At 37.5% G+C, this 15,206-nt stretch overlaps 1 protein-coding gene across 1 annotated transcript; it reads left to right on the top strand.

The window, feature by feature from the left end:
- The first annotated feature begins 2,965 nt into the window (after positions 1-2,965).
- On the top strand, positions 2,966-14,935 carry LOC139442978 (G patch domain-containing protein 11-like). Its single transcript, XM_071223904.1, has 6 exons — positions 2,966-3,108; positions 10,126-10,355; positions 11,484-11,737; positions 12,203-12,403; positions 13,944-14,025; positions 14,339-14,935. Exons 1-6 carry the CDS (start codon positions 3,050-3,052, stop codon positions 14,395-14,397), a joined length of 885 nt encoding a protein of 294 aa, XP_071080005.1. The 5' UTR covers positions 2,966-3,049; the 3' UTR covers positions 14,398-14,935.
- The last annotated feature ends 271 nt before the right edge of the window (positions 14,936-15,206 follow it).

Here is a 15,206-nt window from a genome sequence, read left to right as displayed (position 1 = left end):
GTAAAACAACAAACCAACCAACCACGCTTATTTATCCAGGTACTAGTATCTGCTCGGTTTATCTGTTTCCCGACCAGTGGATCCGTTTGCATTCCAGTCGGCATTCTCAACCCAGCTGCCTACGGGCTCTAAAGGGTTTTCACATCCACCACGCATATCGGATACCCATTCCCTGATTGGATTGTTTGTTGTTTAACGCTGCACTCAGCAATGTTCCAGCTATATGACGGCGGTCTGTAAAATAATCGAGTCTGGACCAGACAATCCAGTGATTGACATCATGAGCATCGGGATTGGGATCGATGACATGTATCAACCAAGTCAGCGAGCCTGACCACCCGATCCCGTTAGTCGCCTTTTACGACAAGCATAGTCGCGTTTGATGAACAGAGGCAAATTTGAACTAAGTCATTTTGACCAGAGTGACCAGTATTTATTTATTCTTTTTTTTTTTTTTTTTTTGGGGGGGGGGGGGGGGGGGGGGGATAACTATGCGAAGTTTGAATTCGGATTACTCCATTAAAAATCATATGATATTATCTTCATTATTGTAGCAAATTAAAGTTAAATACCACTAGATTGTCGCCAGTAATTGTTTGTATGAAGTACATTTGCATACAATTTAAATTGTGTAAAATTAGAGTGATTCGCCTGGAGCCAAAAATTACGTTATATTAACTTAACAGTTTAATAATTAATACAATCCCTATGCTATCCAAATGACAATGGCATTATGACAACCAGAATAACTTCAACTTCATGTTGATAAATGCTTTTTATGTGTGTGTTTTGCACGGTGGACCTGGGTAGCCGGAGGCAAGATGATGCTATTTTAGGTGCTGACTCTCCATCTATTTATTTATGTGTGTGTGTGTGTGTGTGTGTGCGTGTGCGTGTGTGGAAGACAGTGTTTACTGATGACCTGGGCCCTCTTCAAAAAGCGATCTTAGTGCTAAGACGATCGTAACTCCCATACTTTAACATAGGCTTACGATAGTCTTAGTGCTAAGATGGCTTTGTTCATGTGGGCCCTGGACATCCCTTGAGATAGCAGTGACCTAGGTGACCTGTATATTGCCCTCCGACACGGCGTCAGGGCATACCTTCAGTAGGATAAGCGGTGTCAAGTCGCTGTTGTTTAATGTGAAAAATACTCATACTCATTACATGTATTTGACTAAGGGTTGATAAGAATAAATAGGATTATGAATAACAATACATTTCTATTCCTATGGCTCTATGCTACATCTCAACTGAGCTGTCAACACATCGAATGGTATTTATGGACGAAATGTTTTTGGTCGATAAGCTCTTTACTGCTTTCACAATAACAGCAAAACAAATTCAAGTATATGAGAAAATTATATGAGAGAGGGTGCGAGTTGAATAGCATGTGAAGCAAGCATGGATATAATCTTCGCCACCGGTGAAGTTCTTGTGGTTGAAGTACTTATAAACTGACCATGGACTCATTACATCATAATGTGCTATCTACACGAACAATGAACATGAAAACAACCGATACTGAAGCACAGTGCAACACATTTACGCCAACTTTTATCTGACTTAATTATAATCGGAGTTGATTTACATACCGTATTCGACGTAATAAGCGCTTAGGCGCTCTCAAAATTAGAAATAGGGGCCCTTATTAGAATATTATTTTGGTGAGGAAAAAAAACAGAGTTGAAAGATAAATTTCGTGGTTTATGCTGACGGTCTGAACTGTTTATATACGACAGATATATTTTTCCAGAATTTAATTGCCCATAATTAAGGGTGCATATAACACACGAGTGCGTATTATTCACGAATAAATAAGTCTTGTGTACATTGATCAATCGGAAGGGATGCTAATTGGGATTGTTCAATAGCCAATATATTAGCAAATATCACCGTGGGCGCTTATTAGAGCGGGGCGCTTATTACGTCGAATACGGTATATGTAAAATAGTGGGGCCAGGGGTATACATAGGTTGTATCTATGCCACTTGATTACGATCAGTGGTAGCCATGCGTTGAGATTCACGAACAATATGGTCGCAATGCAAAAATAAGGCTGTCCGGTGATCTAATGATCGGCTGGTCTTGGGTTCGAAACTCAGATTTGCCCCGATTACCGTATGATCTTTGGTCAACATCAGACCATGCTCTTGGTTTCAGCAACGTGGCACAGTAAACTGATACTTGATACTATATGGTATGTACAAAGCGTCAATGGAACTCCTGGAGGGGCACGGGTGGCCCAGTCGTCTAAGGCGCCGCGATTCGCTGTGCAGAGTTGCGTCCCTTGGGCACGCCAGAAACCTATGATTGTGGGTTCGAATCCCGGTTCCCCCCGATTATGTTTTTATGTTTGTCAGCACCATACCCGTGCTGGTGGGTTTCACCGAAGTGGTAAACGTCTGAGACCTGCATCACTTCGGGCTTTCCTCCCACATTAAGCTGACACGCCACGATATACATGTAACTGGAATACTGTTAAAAGCGGCGTTAAATCCAACTCACTCACTCACCTGGAGGTGAATTGAACCACCGGCACTTGTATCTCCACCATTCCGACTCCATGCATCTACATGGAGGATACGGGGCCGTGGGGTAGTCTAGTGGTTAATACGATTGCTTGTTTTTCCGAAGGCACGGGATTGATTCCTCGCATGGGTACAATGTGTGAAGCTCATTTCTGGCGTCCACGTATAATGTGTGTGGAAATTTCCAAAGTAATACACGTCTTAGACGTTTTTTCAGATGTAGATCTAGTAAAACCAAGGATCATGATCAGGTCGAGGCTGGGATTCGAACCCACTATGCAACTATGTACAAGGTGCCTAAGGAGATCCCAGGGACGGAACAGCGACATGTTAACCAATGTAGACCATGAATACATTTATTAGTGGTATGGTTTTGCCATTTGTGATTTATTACTCCCCTTAGAATTCAAGGGACATAACCCATCATGTAAACATTTTGGTTCGATTTTGGTTGGAACATTTTACATCATACAAAACTGTGATTTGTGATTGCTCGTTCAAGTTAACCACTCTAAAAGATGTCAAATGTAGATGATGACGAAGACGATTACATGTCAGATGCATTTCTTAAACAATGGTATGTTTACTTTGAGAATAATAACATCTTGGTTACCACACATCGGACAACCATACAACACAGGACCATGTACTCATAAGAATTTGCAAAAAAAACTCGTCTTCGAGTTTGTTTGTTATTATTAGTTACACTGTCCTGTGGATACAGTTACATTGAATAATACATATCGATATTAATCGGCGTTCGGCCTCGTCTGCGAGTTTGTTTGTTATTTAATATCATCAGTTACATGGTCCTGTGGATAATCCCAATGGCTATAATCTGTCATCTCATGTCATGTCATGAAATAGAGTTATTGGGTGGAGTTTGTTACAAATAAGTCTTTGTTTTGTACCTGTCTCAGTGTTTAGTCCATGGCATTAGTGCATTTTAGGCAAGACGCAGCCCTTTTTTTATTGCATGAACATCTATTCCTAGCATGATAAACAGGATGTCTGATGGTGTGCTGAACTGGGGTGCAGGCTAAAACGGCACCTCATCAAAACGTCACCGATTTCTCTGGCGAAAACGGCACCGCATTTGGCGAAAACGGCACCTCTATTTTTAAGAGCGATAACAACGATTTTTGTAGTAATATATAGGGTTTATTTACATGGTATTTGATGTATTTACATGTCATTTGATGTATGTGATGTATTTACATTGTATTTCCTGTTTTCACAGATAAGTAAATATGTTCATATATACAGTTTTGTGGCATGTCCATCGTCATCATCATCATCATCATCATCATCATCATAATCCTCTTCACAATATTGGTCCATGTACAACCGAACATTATGGGAGTACTTGGGTCAGGGAGAGATCTCCATCTCCATCCTATAGTTGGAGTAGAGGCTAATTTCTAATGTAAACTGGTTTTAACATCTCTTAATTATTGGCGTTTGCAAGTTACAATGTAAGTTTAATATCATTTATTTGACCAAGGTAAAAAAAAATAAGGTCGCTCAAGTCGAGGTGCCGTTTTCGCCAATCGGTGCCGTTTTCGCCCAGTGAGGTTTTGCTGAGGTGCCGTTTACGCTATAACCCGCTGAACTGCCATTTATAGCAGTGTTCTAACAACATATTGCTCTTCTGAAGTGGTGAAGCAGAAAACCATAGACGATAGGTCAAGTTGGCGAAGATAAGCATTATATATTGAAAACAAACAGCATTAATTCCATAAGGCAAATGAGATTAGTTTGTCAATATTTTATAACTATGATTCATTATATCCTTCTTGATTATGATGATGTAATAGCACTATATGATGTAATCCGTTTATCTTTGGAATGTTGCTCCATGTTAGAAATTGAGGAAAATATGTACAAGATGTAGATGTTGGTGTGCTAAGAAAATAGAAAACTAGCTTATAGTTATTATAATGTTTTCTTATTAGATAGGGTTTGTATAGTAATTAATAAAAGTTAAATACTATTAACATGATTAACATGGTGAGTGATTCCCCTCTCAGATTTATGTTTATTGAGTATAAAGGAACACATTAATAGTTATGGTGTCTTTAGTTGCCGTATACAGTGTCATATTAGGTTCGCAGAAAAATATTGGGCAAGGCTCATATCAACCATCTTGGATTTATACTAACGGTATACGGGCTCATGTGGGGTCAGTAGATCTGCTCACGTTCACATTGGCTATTAAGATTAAAGAACAAAGATCTTGAAGGATTTTATTAAATCAATCTTAGAAATGTTAAATATGCTTAACACAGACCAGCTGACATACATAAAAAAATAAAACCCTGATCAATTTCTTTCTTTAACCTTTAGCCTGCTGAATTGTTTTCAGACTTCTTGGCCCTGCCTGCTGGATTAATTTTAGCATAAGGCGATGTAAAGAGGGTGGGTGATTTCAAACAGCTGGTGCTTCATTATACAAGGGCCAATTGAAGAAATATTTTGCACATTTATTCCTGACAGAAAAATACACATTACTATGTAAAAAAATCCTGATGTTTTCAATCATACCAAGGTTAAGACCAAAACGAACACAAAATTTGTAAATTTTCGTAATCTTGCCTGAATTACGATATTGAAGGTGGTTTACGTTTCATGTCAGGAACCTTTCTAAATCGTTAAATTTGTGCTAATTGATTTCAATAATCAGATCACCGATATCTTAATTTTAACTGAGTATAAATTCGATGTTTTTTATTGGTAAGTAACAGCGCGGTGGTAAATTATGAACCATTTCTGTAAATTTATTATCAAAACGTTAAACAGAAAAAAACTAAATTTTCGAGGTCACCATGTCAGTTGCAGAAATACGAACATTCGAGTTAATCTAACATGTCACGTTATCAAATTTGCAGGAAACAATAAATGACTCATGAATATTCACCAATCCTTATTTCAAGTGTTTTGGTTGAATATTTACGATATACGAAAATACAAATACCGTGTCATGATGCTAGCAGACGTTCGAACATCAAACATGGCGCGCTTCGCCCGACCTCGTCGTAACTTATTGCTATTTTGATATCAACAAAGTTTACACTGTCTTCATGTTTATAACTTGGCGAAAGTTGACGATCTTCTCAATCGAAGATTCTTTCATTTCTCATTTTCCGTTTAATATGACGAGAGAAAAATGAAAATAAAGATCGTAAATTCTGACAGCAATATTTCAGTTTGCGCAAAGGTCACCGGATGTGATGTCACAGACAGGGGTAGTCTGCTGATAATCTTTCGAAACAAAACAATTACAGTCAATTTTGAAATGTTTCGCCTGTATTATAAAGAATAAACACAAATCACTACATACTATCAGTAATCGCCACTAACATGAAATTACAAAGTGATTTTCACGATATAATTGATGTATTTTTTAATCCGTTGGACCTTGCATGCTCCCGTGACCCGGAAACACGCCACATGCAAGTTTCTCGGTATCTTTTATTTGAACTTTTGTTGATACATAAGGATCACCATTCCATGTTACGTTGAATATAAAGTGATATGATTCATGTATCTGCGATGTATATGTTGATTACTTTGTTTTCACTATAATAATTATGTGTTTGAAGCAATAAGTCCATAGAAATCGTCGATCGGCAACGATCACACCCCACAACAGGTGCGCGATAATAGGCGTCACAAAACGTGTTTCAAAATAGCATTCATGCGATGCCGAATATGGTAGGATATACGCAGGTGGGTGATGTAAATATATATATTAAAAAATACGATATACATATTTTCAGTGTTAGTTTCTAATTAAATGTGGGATATTTAAATATTTTTTCCTTTTATAATTTAATACATTTATCGATTCTAGATCTAGCATGATTTTACAACAATTCATGGATCATCTTAAAATTTATTCCATCAATATAGAGACCGCCATGATTGCGTATTGATGATAGATTTGTTAATGTTTAATTATATACATCTGTTCACAGCTTCTAAAATATTAAGTTATATTTAGTATCTATTTTTTCCACAATGATTATGTGTATGGATACTAAATATTGGTCAACAGGTCAATGCATCAGCACAGTGTAACTGATCAGACTTTAATTACATATTTTATTCAACAATTGTCTTCTTTCACCTGAACATAAATTATGTGAATAAGTAACTATTTGATGTCATTATTTAAGTTTAGTATTTCATAAAATAATATAGAAATAGATAAGATCCTTATATGAACCTATACATACACAACTCATATGGACATTAATCTTGTGTATGAAGTTGTTTGTTTCCAAAAAACTAATTCTTAAATATAATTGTAATATGAATACGATACATTAATTTCTTGTAACAGAACATGATATTTTTGTTTGTTTAATCACAAGAACCAGGGTGGCACTTAGCTGGTGAGTTAGCCATATCGTATATTTATAAGAGAATGTTATCTTTTGAAAAAGGAATAGGGCACATATACATACATTGACAATTCTTGCAGTTCTGTTCGGTTGGAGAAATGTACATGGAAATATCCTACCTTATGTATTTTTTCAGGGTTCTCACCAATGAAATAATGTGTAATTAGTGTGGCAGGACTTTCCAGGTTTGTTGCAGTATGCTCTCGTGTGCTTGACAGTGACACTCATGCATGTCCCCTGAAGGAACATGAACCATTGTGAAATGTGATCAACAGGTTTTCGTCTTCAGTCAATATAATGTACAAAAATTCAAAATAAATGCAGATCATCACCAGCTTTGGATCTGACATCCTTAATCATTTTGATGGGTTTCTGAATATACAGTCAGTATAGGTCCTTATGTTCTTTGTGTCTCAGCCTTCTGGATGGAATGAAAAGAAATGTCCCTGTATACATGATTACCTTTGTCAGATGTATTTTGTCCTGTCAGCCACACCCCCTGACTTTATTTCACCTTATGTAGTTAATTTTCGCATACATGTACTGCTGCAAACCTGTTTTTCCCTTGTATATGCAATCACAGTATCAAACTTAATCAGCTGGTGTGTCACTAGTTCCTCAGTTGGTGTGTATAAAAGTGCCCTTGCCATCATGAAACAAGAAATGCCAAAAACAAAAGCATTTGCAATAACAAAAAACCCACATTTGTCCTTTCTTGAATAATCTTAGGATTAGTGCTTCAAATTTTTTGTGTCATAAATTAATTATTAAATTTCCTAAGGATTTTTCTTTGATGGACCAATATCAAACCATCTGACAAGTTAGACTGAATTATTACTTTAAAAGCCCTCATTTCTGAGGTGTCCATATTTTTTTTCTACTTTTAGGACAACATGAGCCGTCTACCTGAGCTTGGTTACGTAAACAAATACTTGTTTAAAATGTGAAATGGAATTCCACTGATTAGATATCTTTTTTTTTATCTCATTGTTCTATGAAATCCATTTGAAATGTGCTTTTTTGTACGTAAAATGTCTTGAGAGCTTGTACCCAAACAGGTATGTGCCCAGAATATTTTTGTATTACAGTTTTGTAGTTTCAAACTTACACATTGCTTTTTATATGAAAAAAGTTAATTTATTATCACTTTTCTGTCAATTCGCTAGATCTACAATTACCTTACGGTTTACCAATTTACTGGCCTCTTCTCTTCACAAGAATTTATTACTTTCCTATCACAATCAGTCAATTTGAGTTGTGCCAATGTGGACTGACTACACTCAAGGACCACGTACATTTAGGTTAGTCATATTATTGATGAAATGTTTTACCATAATGTTCAGCTCATTGTTTGCAATAAACATGAAAAAATAAATATGATCAACAAGATTTAGTTTAGTTTTTTGGGTACAAAATCATCAAGTGCTTTGGGTACAATTTTGTTTTGGGTACAAAATCACATAGGCCCTACATTTATCCAGTCGACGTGAGTACCTACTTCCATCCGTTCTGAAGATTGGGGAGGGGGAGTAAACGTTCTAAAAACAATCCTTAATATTCTAAATTGTCCTTCTTGCAATGACAGACCAATAACAATCTTCTGTTGTTATTATTATGGCATATTAATATGTTAAATCGCTCTCCGCTGTCGTCGTTTTCAGAAAATAATTTTAAAATCATCGAGCGCGGAATCCTTTACGGTTTCGGATTTAGACTTACAAATTTGGTGTTACGCATCGGCGGCAATCACGTATAAATATGAAACAAATAGGAGTGAAGACTGCTATCCAGATCAATAAATAGTAAACAAATGTCGAAAAAAAGTAAACTATGTATTTTCTTTTGAATTTGAATCTATTTCGGAATTTGTTTTATGATCGCTTACCAACTTTTGCATATTTTGCTTCGATGTGTCATGCGGTAAGTGCTTCCGGTTTCAGAAATGATAGGTTAAATTGCAAGTATTTCGATTATTTTCCGTAAACTGCATTATATTGCTATTGCATGATTTACCTAGAATGTATAACAGTTCAGATTTTGCGTATCATCCAATATTTGTCATTATTTGCAGTGTTTGTTGACTTTATTCAACTACACAAATCGCGAGTTAGGCCACGCCCAAACGTATCACCGACGTTTGTCGGCTTGTTGATGTGTCCGAAAGTTTATCAAACGAAATCATTTGAAAACTCTATAAAAATGATATGTTTTTACACAGATTTATACATTCGTGTCAATAATTCTAGAAAATGAAGTTAGATGTAACAAAATTATTATAATAGTCTTACGGGATCATTATGCATGTGGAGTTGTTTGTTTACCGCCGTTGCCATGATCGCACAAGTTTCATCCAATCGATGATGTTACGATTCAGATTGTTTTTGTTTATAATTAATTACTTCGAAAATTGCTAATTTTTAGAAATTAAGGAACTTGAGTGTGTTCCTTTCGTCGGCAAACAATAAATTATGATCGATTGTGAAAAGTCATAACATTATAAAGAAAATATCGGACTGCATGCCGATCAGCGTGAAGTGCCAAAAGTCAACAATGGCCGTTTGTGGTAGTTGTGTGCCGCGAAGTTTGGCTGAATCTTTTTAAACTCGCGATATTTTCTTTTTGAGGTAAATACACTACTGAAAGTTTTGATATTGAGCAAGCTGAGCATTTATGCATGCCATACGTAATTTAAATGTAACGCAAAGCCTTCTTGGTAAATAGATATGGCGAGTTTTGTTTGTGGGTGTCCTTATGCTATTCGCCTGTCGAACTGGTTCGACAGTAGCAACACTGGTAGTGACAAACTCTGTCGAACTGGTTCGACAGTAGCATTGAGAGCTTTAAAGAGTGGCATGGGTGGTCCAGTTGTCTAAGGCGCCGCAATTCGCTGTGCAGAATTGCGTCCCTTGGGCACACCAGAAACCTATAATTGTGTGTTCGAATCCCGGTTCGACCCGATTATGTTTCTAGGTTTGTCAGTACCATCCCTGTGCTCGTGGGTTTCACTGAAGTGGTAAACGTCTGAGCCCTGCATTACTTTGGGCTTTCCTCCCACATTAAGCTGACACGCCATGATATAACTGGAATACTGTTAAAAGTGGCGTTAAACCCAACTCACTCACTCACTCACTTAACACAGACCAGACATGCATTAAAAATAAAATGCCAACCAATTTCTTTCTTTGAAGCAGCGACACAAGACCTGGGCTGATGCCAGAACGAGTTGCCAAGAAGTTTGAGAGAGACAAAAAGAAGAAGGAGTTGAACAATAAGCATAGACAGATGTACAAGCCCCGTGCCACCCTTGAGAAGGAGAAGAGAGAGGAGGGTATGAAGGCAACCATCGGCAGCGACAACAAAGGCTTTGCTTTGCTGCAGAAGATGGGCTACAAACCCGGCATGGCGATTGGCAAAGCAGGTAGTACTGGGTTTTGGCTTTGGCATTTGGATTGCCGAAGACATGGGCAATGTTGATATGTTTTTCTCCTTGTTTACACAGAGTGAATGATTGTGCTGTACAAGATTGGCATTTGAGTATATGATTCCTAAAAACCAAATATATATCTTTGTTACACATGATATACAAACAGAAAAGATAACATAATGCTTAAAAAGTTGTTTTTTGGTTTTTTTTGTTTAACGCCGCACTCAGCACTATTCCAGCTATATGACGGCGGTCTGTAAATAATTGAATCTGGAGCAGACAATCCCGTGGTTAGTTACGTGATATATTGCTTAATGACAAAACTTATCTAAAACTCTATGGTCACACTACAAGTCACTAGTGTTCCCATTTCTTTCTGACTATGCACGCATTCCTTCTGACTTTTATATGTTTGAATAACGGTAAAAAATGCAGTAAACATCAGTGTATGCATGACAAGATCGTTTTATACGTGTATCTAAATACATTTTGCCAGAGCTACGGTCAAACATTTCCCAATCGGACAGTTTGTACCTATCTCTTGAGACCTACAGCGGGTACCCTGGTAGTGTTGGGTAATAGTGGGGTGGGTACCCGGGTAGTAAATTTGGACTCGTCCCAGCCCTACAACCAAATCAGCAAGCCTGACCACCCAATCCCGTTAGTTGCCTTTGTTTTGTGTGTTGAAGAGCAAGTAAAGTGTAAAATTTGATTGAGATTTTGTTGCGGATATCAATTTTCCTGGACACATTACGGCAATTCTCGAGAGAAAAATTATCATATTTGAAGAAAGTATTTAGATTTCCAAGTGAAAGTGCTGAAATCACATGTTCCGTAATCAGATTCCCAAAAGCTATTTGGGGGTGTAATTTTCGTCAAGCATTAATGATTAAGTATGCCCTTAAGTATTTAGTAAAGTACCAGTATCTGTAAAGATAACCCAAGTTTCTGTACACAGATCATACTGACAGTTAATAGGAGATGACTAACAAGATCGGGTGGTCAGACGTTGTAAATAACGTTGACATATGAACTAGAATTTAAAAAATAATGGGGGAAAAAATTGTCTGATATTGCATACAAGAGTAGTTAACTGTAAATGGTATTTTGCTGTTTCGCCAGGTTCTGGTAGGAAAGAGCCAGTGCCCATCCAGCTGAAGCTGGGTCGTGGTGGCCTGGGTCGAGAAGCTCATCAGAAGAGGAAGCAGGAAGAGCAGAGGCTGATGCGAGCCAACATGTCTGCCAAAAGACAGAGGATGGACAGCAGGCAGCGGACAGAGTTTGTCCAGAGGATGGGAGGTCGCTTTGCAGACAAAAGGGCTGAAGGGGATCTCCGAAAAAGTCAGAAAGTCTGTGAACAACTTGATGCTGAAGCAGTAAGTTACCGAAATAAGTGTATAAAATGGTTAGGGAAAGAGCCACTTCGAAGCTCACTTGCACAAAGCGATCTTAGCGCTATGACTATCGTAAAAATATGTTAAAATATGGGAGTTACAATCATCTTAACCCTAAGTTCGTTTTGTGCAAGTGGTTGGTTGATTGGCTTGATGTTTAAAGCCGCACTCAGCAATATTCCAGCTATATGACCGCGGTCTGTAAATATCAAGCCTGGACCAGACAATCCAGGGATTAATATCATGAGCATCGATCTATGAAATTGGGATCGATGACATGCATCAACCAAGTCAGCAAGCCTGACCACCCGATCCTGTCAGTCGCCTCTTACGACAAGCCTAGTTGCCTTTCAGTAAAACTGTGAAGTGAATATGATTTGTCTGTATGTTTGTGTATGCAGGATAGGAAACATGACTTGTCACTACGTATCCTGCTGCTTGTTTCAGAGTCTGACCCAGCCATCAGAGTATTTCTTTTGGCCAGCAGAATTCCATCCCAAAAACAAGAAGTTAAAAGCTGAGAATGACAGATTGAACCAAGGGTTATCAGACATGTCTGGAGGCTACGACTCGGTCCTGGATGATGACGATAAGGAAGAGGAAGAAGAAGAGGAAGAAGAAGAAGAAGAAAAAATGGAGTTGTATACTGTAAGCAGAAGTTAACATAACTAATTTATGAATTAACTTCCCTTATTACAAGAACAGAGAGTCCCCACTTATCGGTGGACTGCTCTGGCAGTTATATTGTCCAGTTGTGTGAGCCGTACTTGAGTACTGGTACACCAGGTTTATGTGTAGGATAAAGCACGTCTGAGGGTTTTTATGATGTTTAAAACACACATCCGCAGGATATCCAAAGGATAAATGTTTGAAATATCCTAAAAAACCCGAGGGGAAATGTGTTATCTAAGTTTTAAACCGAAAATAGAAACTTAAAACAACATTAATCAGCATTTTTATGTTTCAAACATACTTTCATGAATCTTAGGAAACAGGCTTAAAATATCTGTTGCTGGTATTCGGTACTTAAAAGCATTCTTAAAAGCATTGTGATTTATCAGCACCTCTGTAGCCTGGTGGTACACTCACTGGGCTACAGATACGAAGGTTGCGTGTTCAATTCTCGGGAATATAAAGAAAACATTTGTCATTTGATTTTACATTTCACTACATTGTGTTTAAATGCAAAATAAATTTCTCATGAGAAACATTCATATGTTACAAACTAAAAGGAAGTTGTATTAATAAAATCCCAGGGATATTACAACATTCCTGTTTATGAGATTTAACCTGACCGGAGAACAATAGGATGACGTCACTGGAGGTTTATAAGTAAGATTATACCCCTCTTACTTCTTGTCAGTAAACAGTAAATGAGAAACATTCATATGTTACAAACTAATCGGAAGTTGTATTAATAAAATCCCAGGGATATTACAACATTCCTGTTTATGAGATTTAACCTGACCGGAGAACAATAGGATGACGTCACTGGAGGTTTATAAGTAAGATTATACCCCTCTTACTTCTTGTCAGTAAACAGTAAATGAGAAACATTCATATGTTACAAACTAATCGAAAGTTGTATAAATAAAATCCCAGGGATATTACAACATTCCTGTTTATGAGATTTAACCTGACCGGAGAACAATAGGATGAGGTCACTGTAGGTTTATAAGTAAGATTATACCCCTCTTACTTCTTGTCAGTAAACAGTAAATGAGAAACATTCATATGTTACAAACTAATCGAAAGTTGTATTAATAAAATCCCAGGGATATTACAACATTCCTGTTTATGAGATTTAACCTGACCGGAGAACAATAGGATGACGTCACTGGAGGTTTATAAGTAAGATTATACCCCTCTTACTACTTGTCAGTAAACAGTAAATGAGAAACATTCATATGTTACAAACTAATCGAAAGTTGTATTAATAAAATCCCAGGGATATTACAACATTCCTGTTTATGAGATTTAACCTGACCGGAGAACAATAGGATGACGTCACTGGAGGTTTATAAGTAAGATTATACCCCTCTTACTACTTGTCAGTAAACACTTTAAACCAGTGATGCCTGGAATGCAGGGTTTCAGAATGTCAAGAGGCTGCACTGTATTGATACACTTACTGAAGGTTTTAGTGCTTCAATAGGTGATAAAATGTGAATTTCTTTTTCTTTTTTAGGCTGCAGAGATGTTGGAGATTTTAACATTGTACCTCAGGAAGACATATAAGTACTGTGTCTGGTGTGGAACTAGATATGATGGTAAGTTGATTTGCTCTCCCTGTCACTACGTTGACTCCTTGATTCTCATCTCCAAGGAACATGTTTTGCATCCAGAGACAAATGGAGAGTAGGTTCATGAGCATGTGTGACTCTTAACACTCAGATTTTGTGAAGAACAAAAAACAAATGACTTGTCATAGTACTGTTTACAAAGTCAGTTCTTTCATGGCTCTCAAAGAAAAACCTTTTTTGTGCTTGCCCTAATCCACTCAAATCAGCTTTAAAGCCTTTCATGAAACTTAAATAACTTCCAAATTTCAGAATGAACATTATTTTTCATACAATGTTACAGATGCTGCCGACCTGGCATCCAACTGCCCTGGTGACACAGCAGAAGCTCATGATGAATGACATGAAGCCCTCGTCACTACGTTATGTCTGGTGTCTGATATAAAGGGGCAGAGTATTTTACATGATGCAGTCGGACATGATCTGTCGAATGACCCAATTTCCTTCTGCACTTGAGTTATCAGGGATTCATTGGTTCAATTCTGGAAGAAAATGCTAAAAAGCAGCACCAATCTTAAAAGGATGCAATCTACAAACACCTCTTTCAGATTTGCTAATGTAACATTAAATGAATGTTAGGTGGTTCACACTGACAACAGTCACGACACCTTTCTACATTTACTGTACATCATAGAGCGGTCTCGCTGTGCAGAGTTGCCTCCCTTGATGCCAGGCTCGGCTGGTTCCGGGTTTTGACCAAGATATGCCCTGATTAGGAGTCTGGTCGTTGAACTGTCGAGCCAATGATTGCAGTGGTAAATGTCCAAAATAAATTTGGGATTTCTTCACTAGTTCCCGGAGTTCTCTGACAGGTCATGAATCATGATATAACTGAAATACTGTTCACAGTGACTTTTGACACATCTCACTGTTTCTTTCAGACGAGAAGTCTGGAGATAAACATAGCTTCCTATGTTGTGTATGTGAACGTATATTTGTTTCCCTGCAACATTTTACCTATGTGAGTAAGTATGTGAATTTGTGCATGTGTTTGAGTGAGAGGTAAAATCTGCAATATGACACGAAAATAAACAAATGATATATGACTGAGACTTGTTTATTATTTCAACAAAATATACATCTGATTTATTTCACGCACAACAATTTCTAGCCCTGACTGGTAGTCTCTGGCTGTTGGAAACATATGGACT

The sequence above is a fragment of the Haliotis cracherodii genome, unplaced genomic scaffold, assembly GCF_022045235.1.
Source record: "Haliotis cracherodii isolate W230 unplaced genomic scaffold, xgHalCrac1.p SCAF_5, whole genome shotgun sequence".
Classification (NCBI taxonomy): Eukaryota; Metazoa; Mollusca; class Gastropoda; order Lepetellida; family Haliotidae; genus Haliotis; species Haliotis cracherodii.
Note: the sequence above shows the minus strand (reverse complement) of the source record. Positions and strands in the feature narration are given on the sequence as shown.

What these genes read in the sequence shown, in the direction of transcription:
- LOC139442978 (XM_071223904.1), top strand. Translation starts at nt 3,050, where the DNA reads ATGTCAAATGTAGATGATGACGAAGACGATTACATGTCAGATGCATTT. An exon ending in CATGGCGATTGGCAAAGCAG is followed by an intron (nt 10,356 to 11,483) that starts GTAGTACTGGGT and finishes CTGTTTCGCCAG; the next exon opens with GTTCTGGTAGGAAAGAGCCA. An exon ending in GTGTGGAACTAGATATGATG is followed by an intron (nt 14,026 to 14,338) that starts GTAAGTTGATTT and finishes ACAATGTTACAG; the next exon opens with ATGCTGCCGACCTGGCATCC.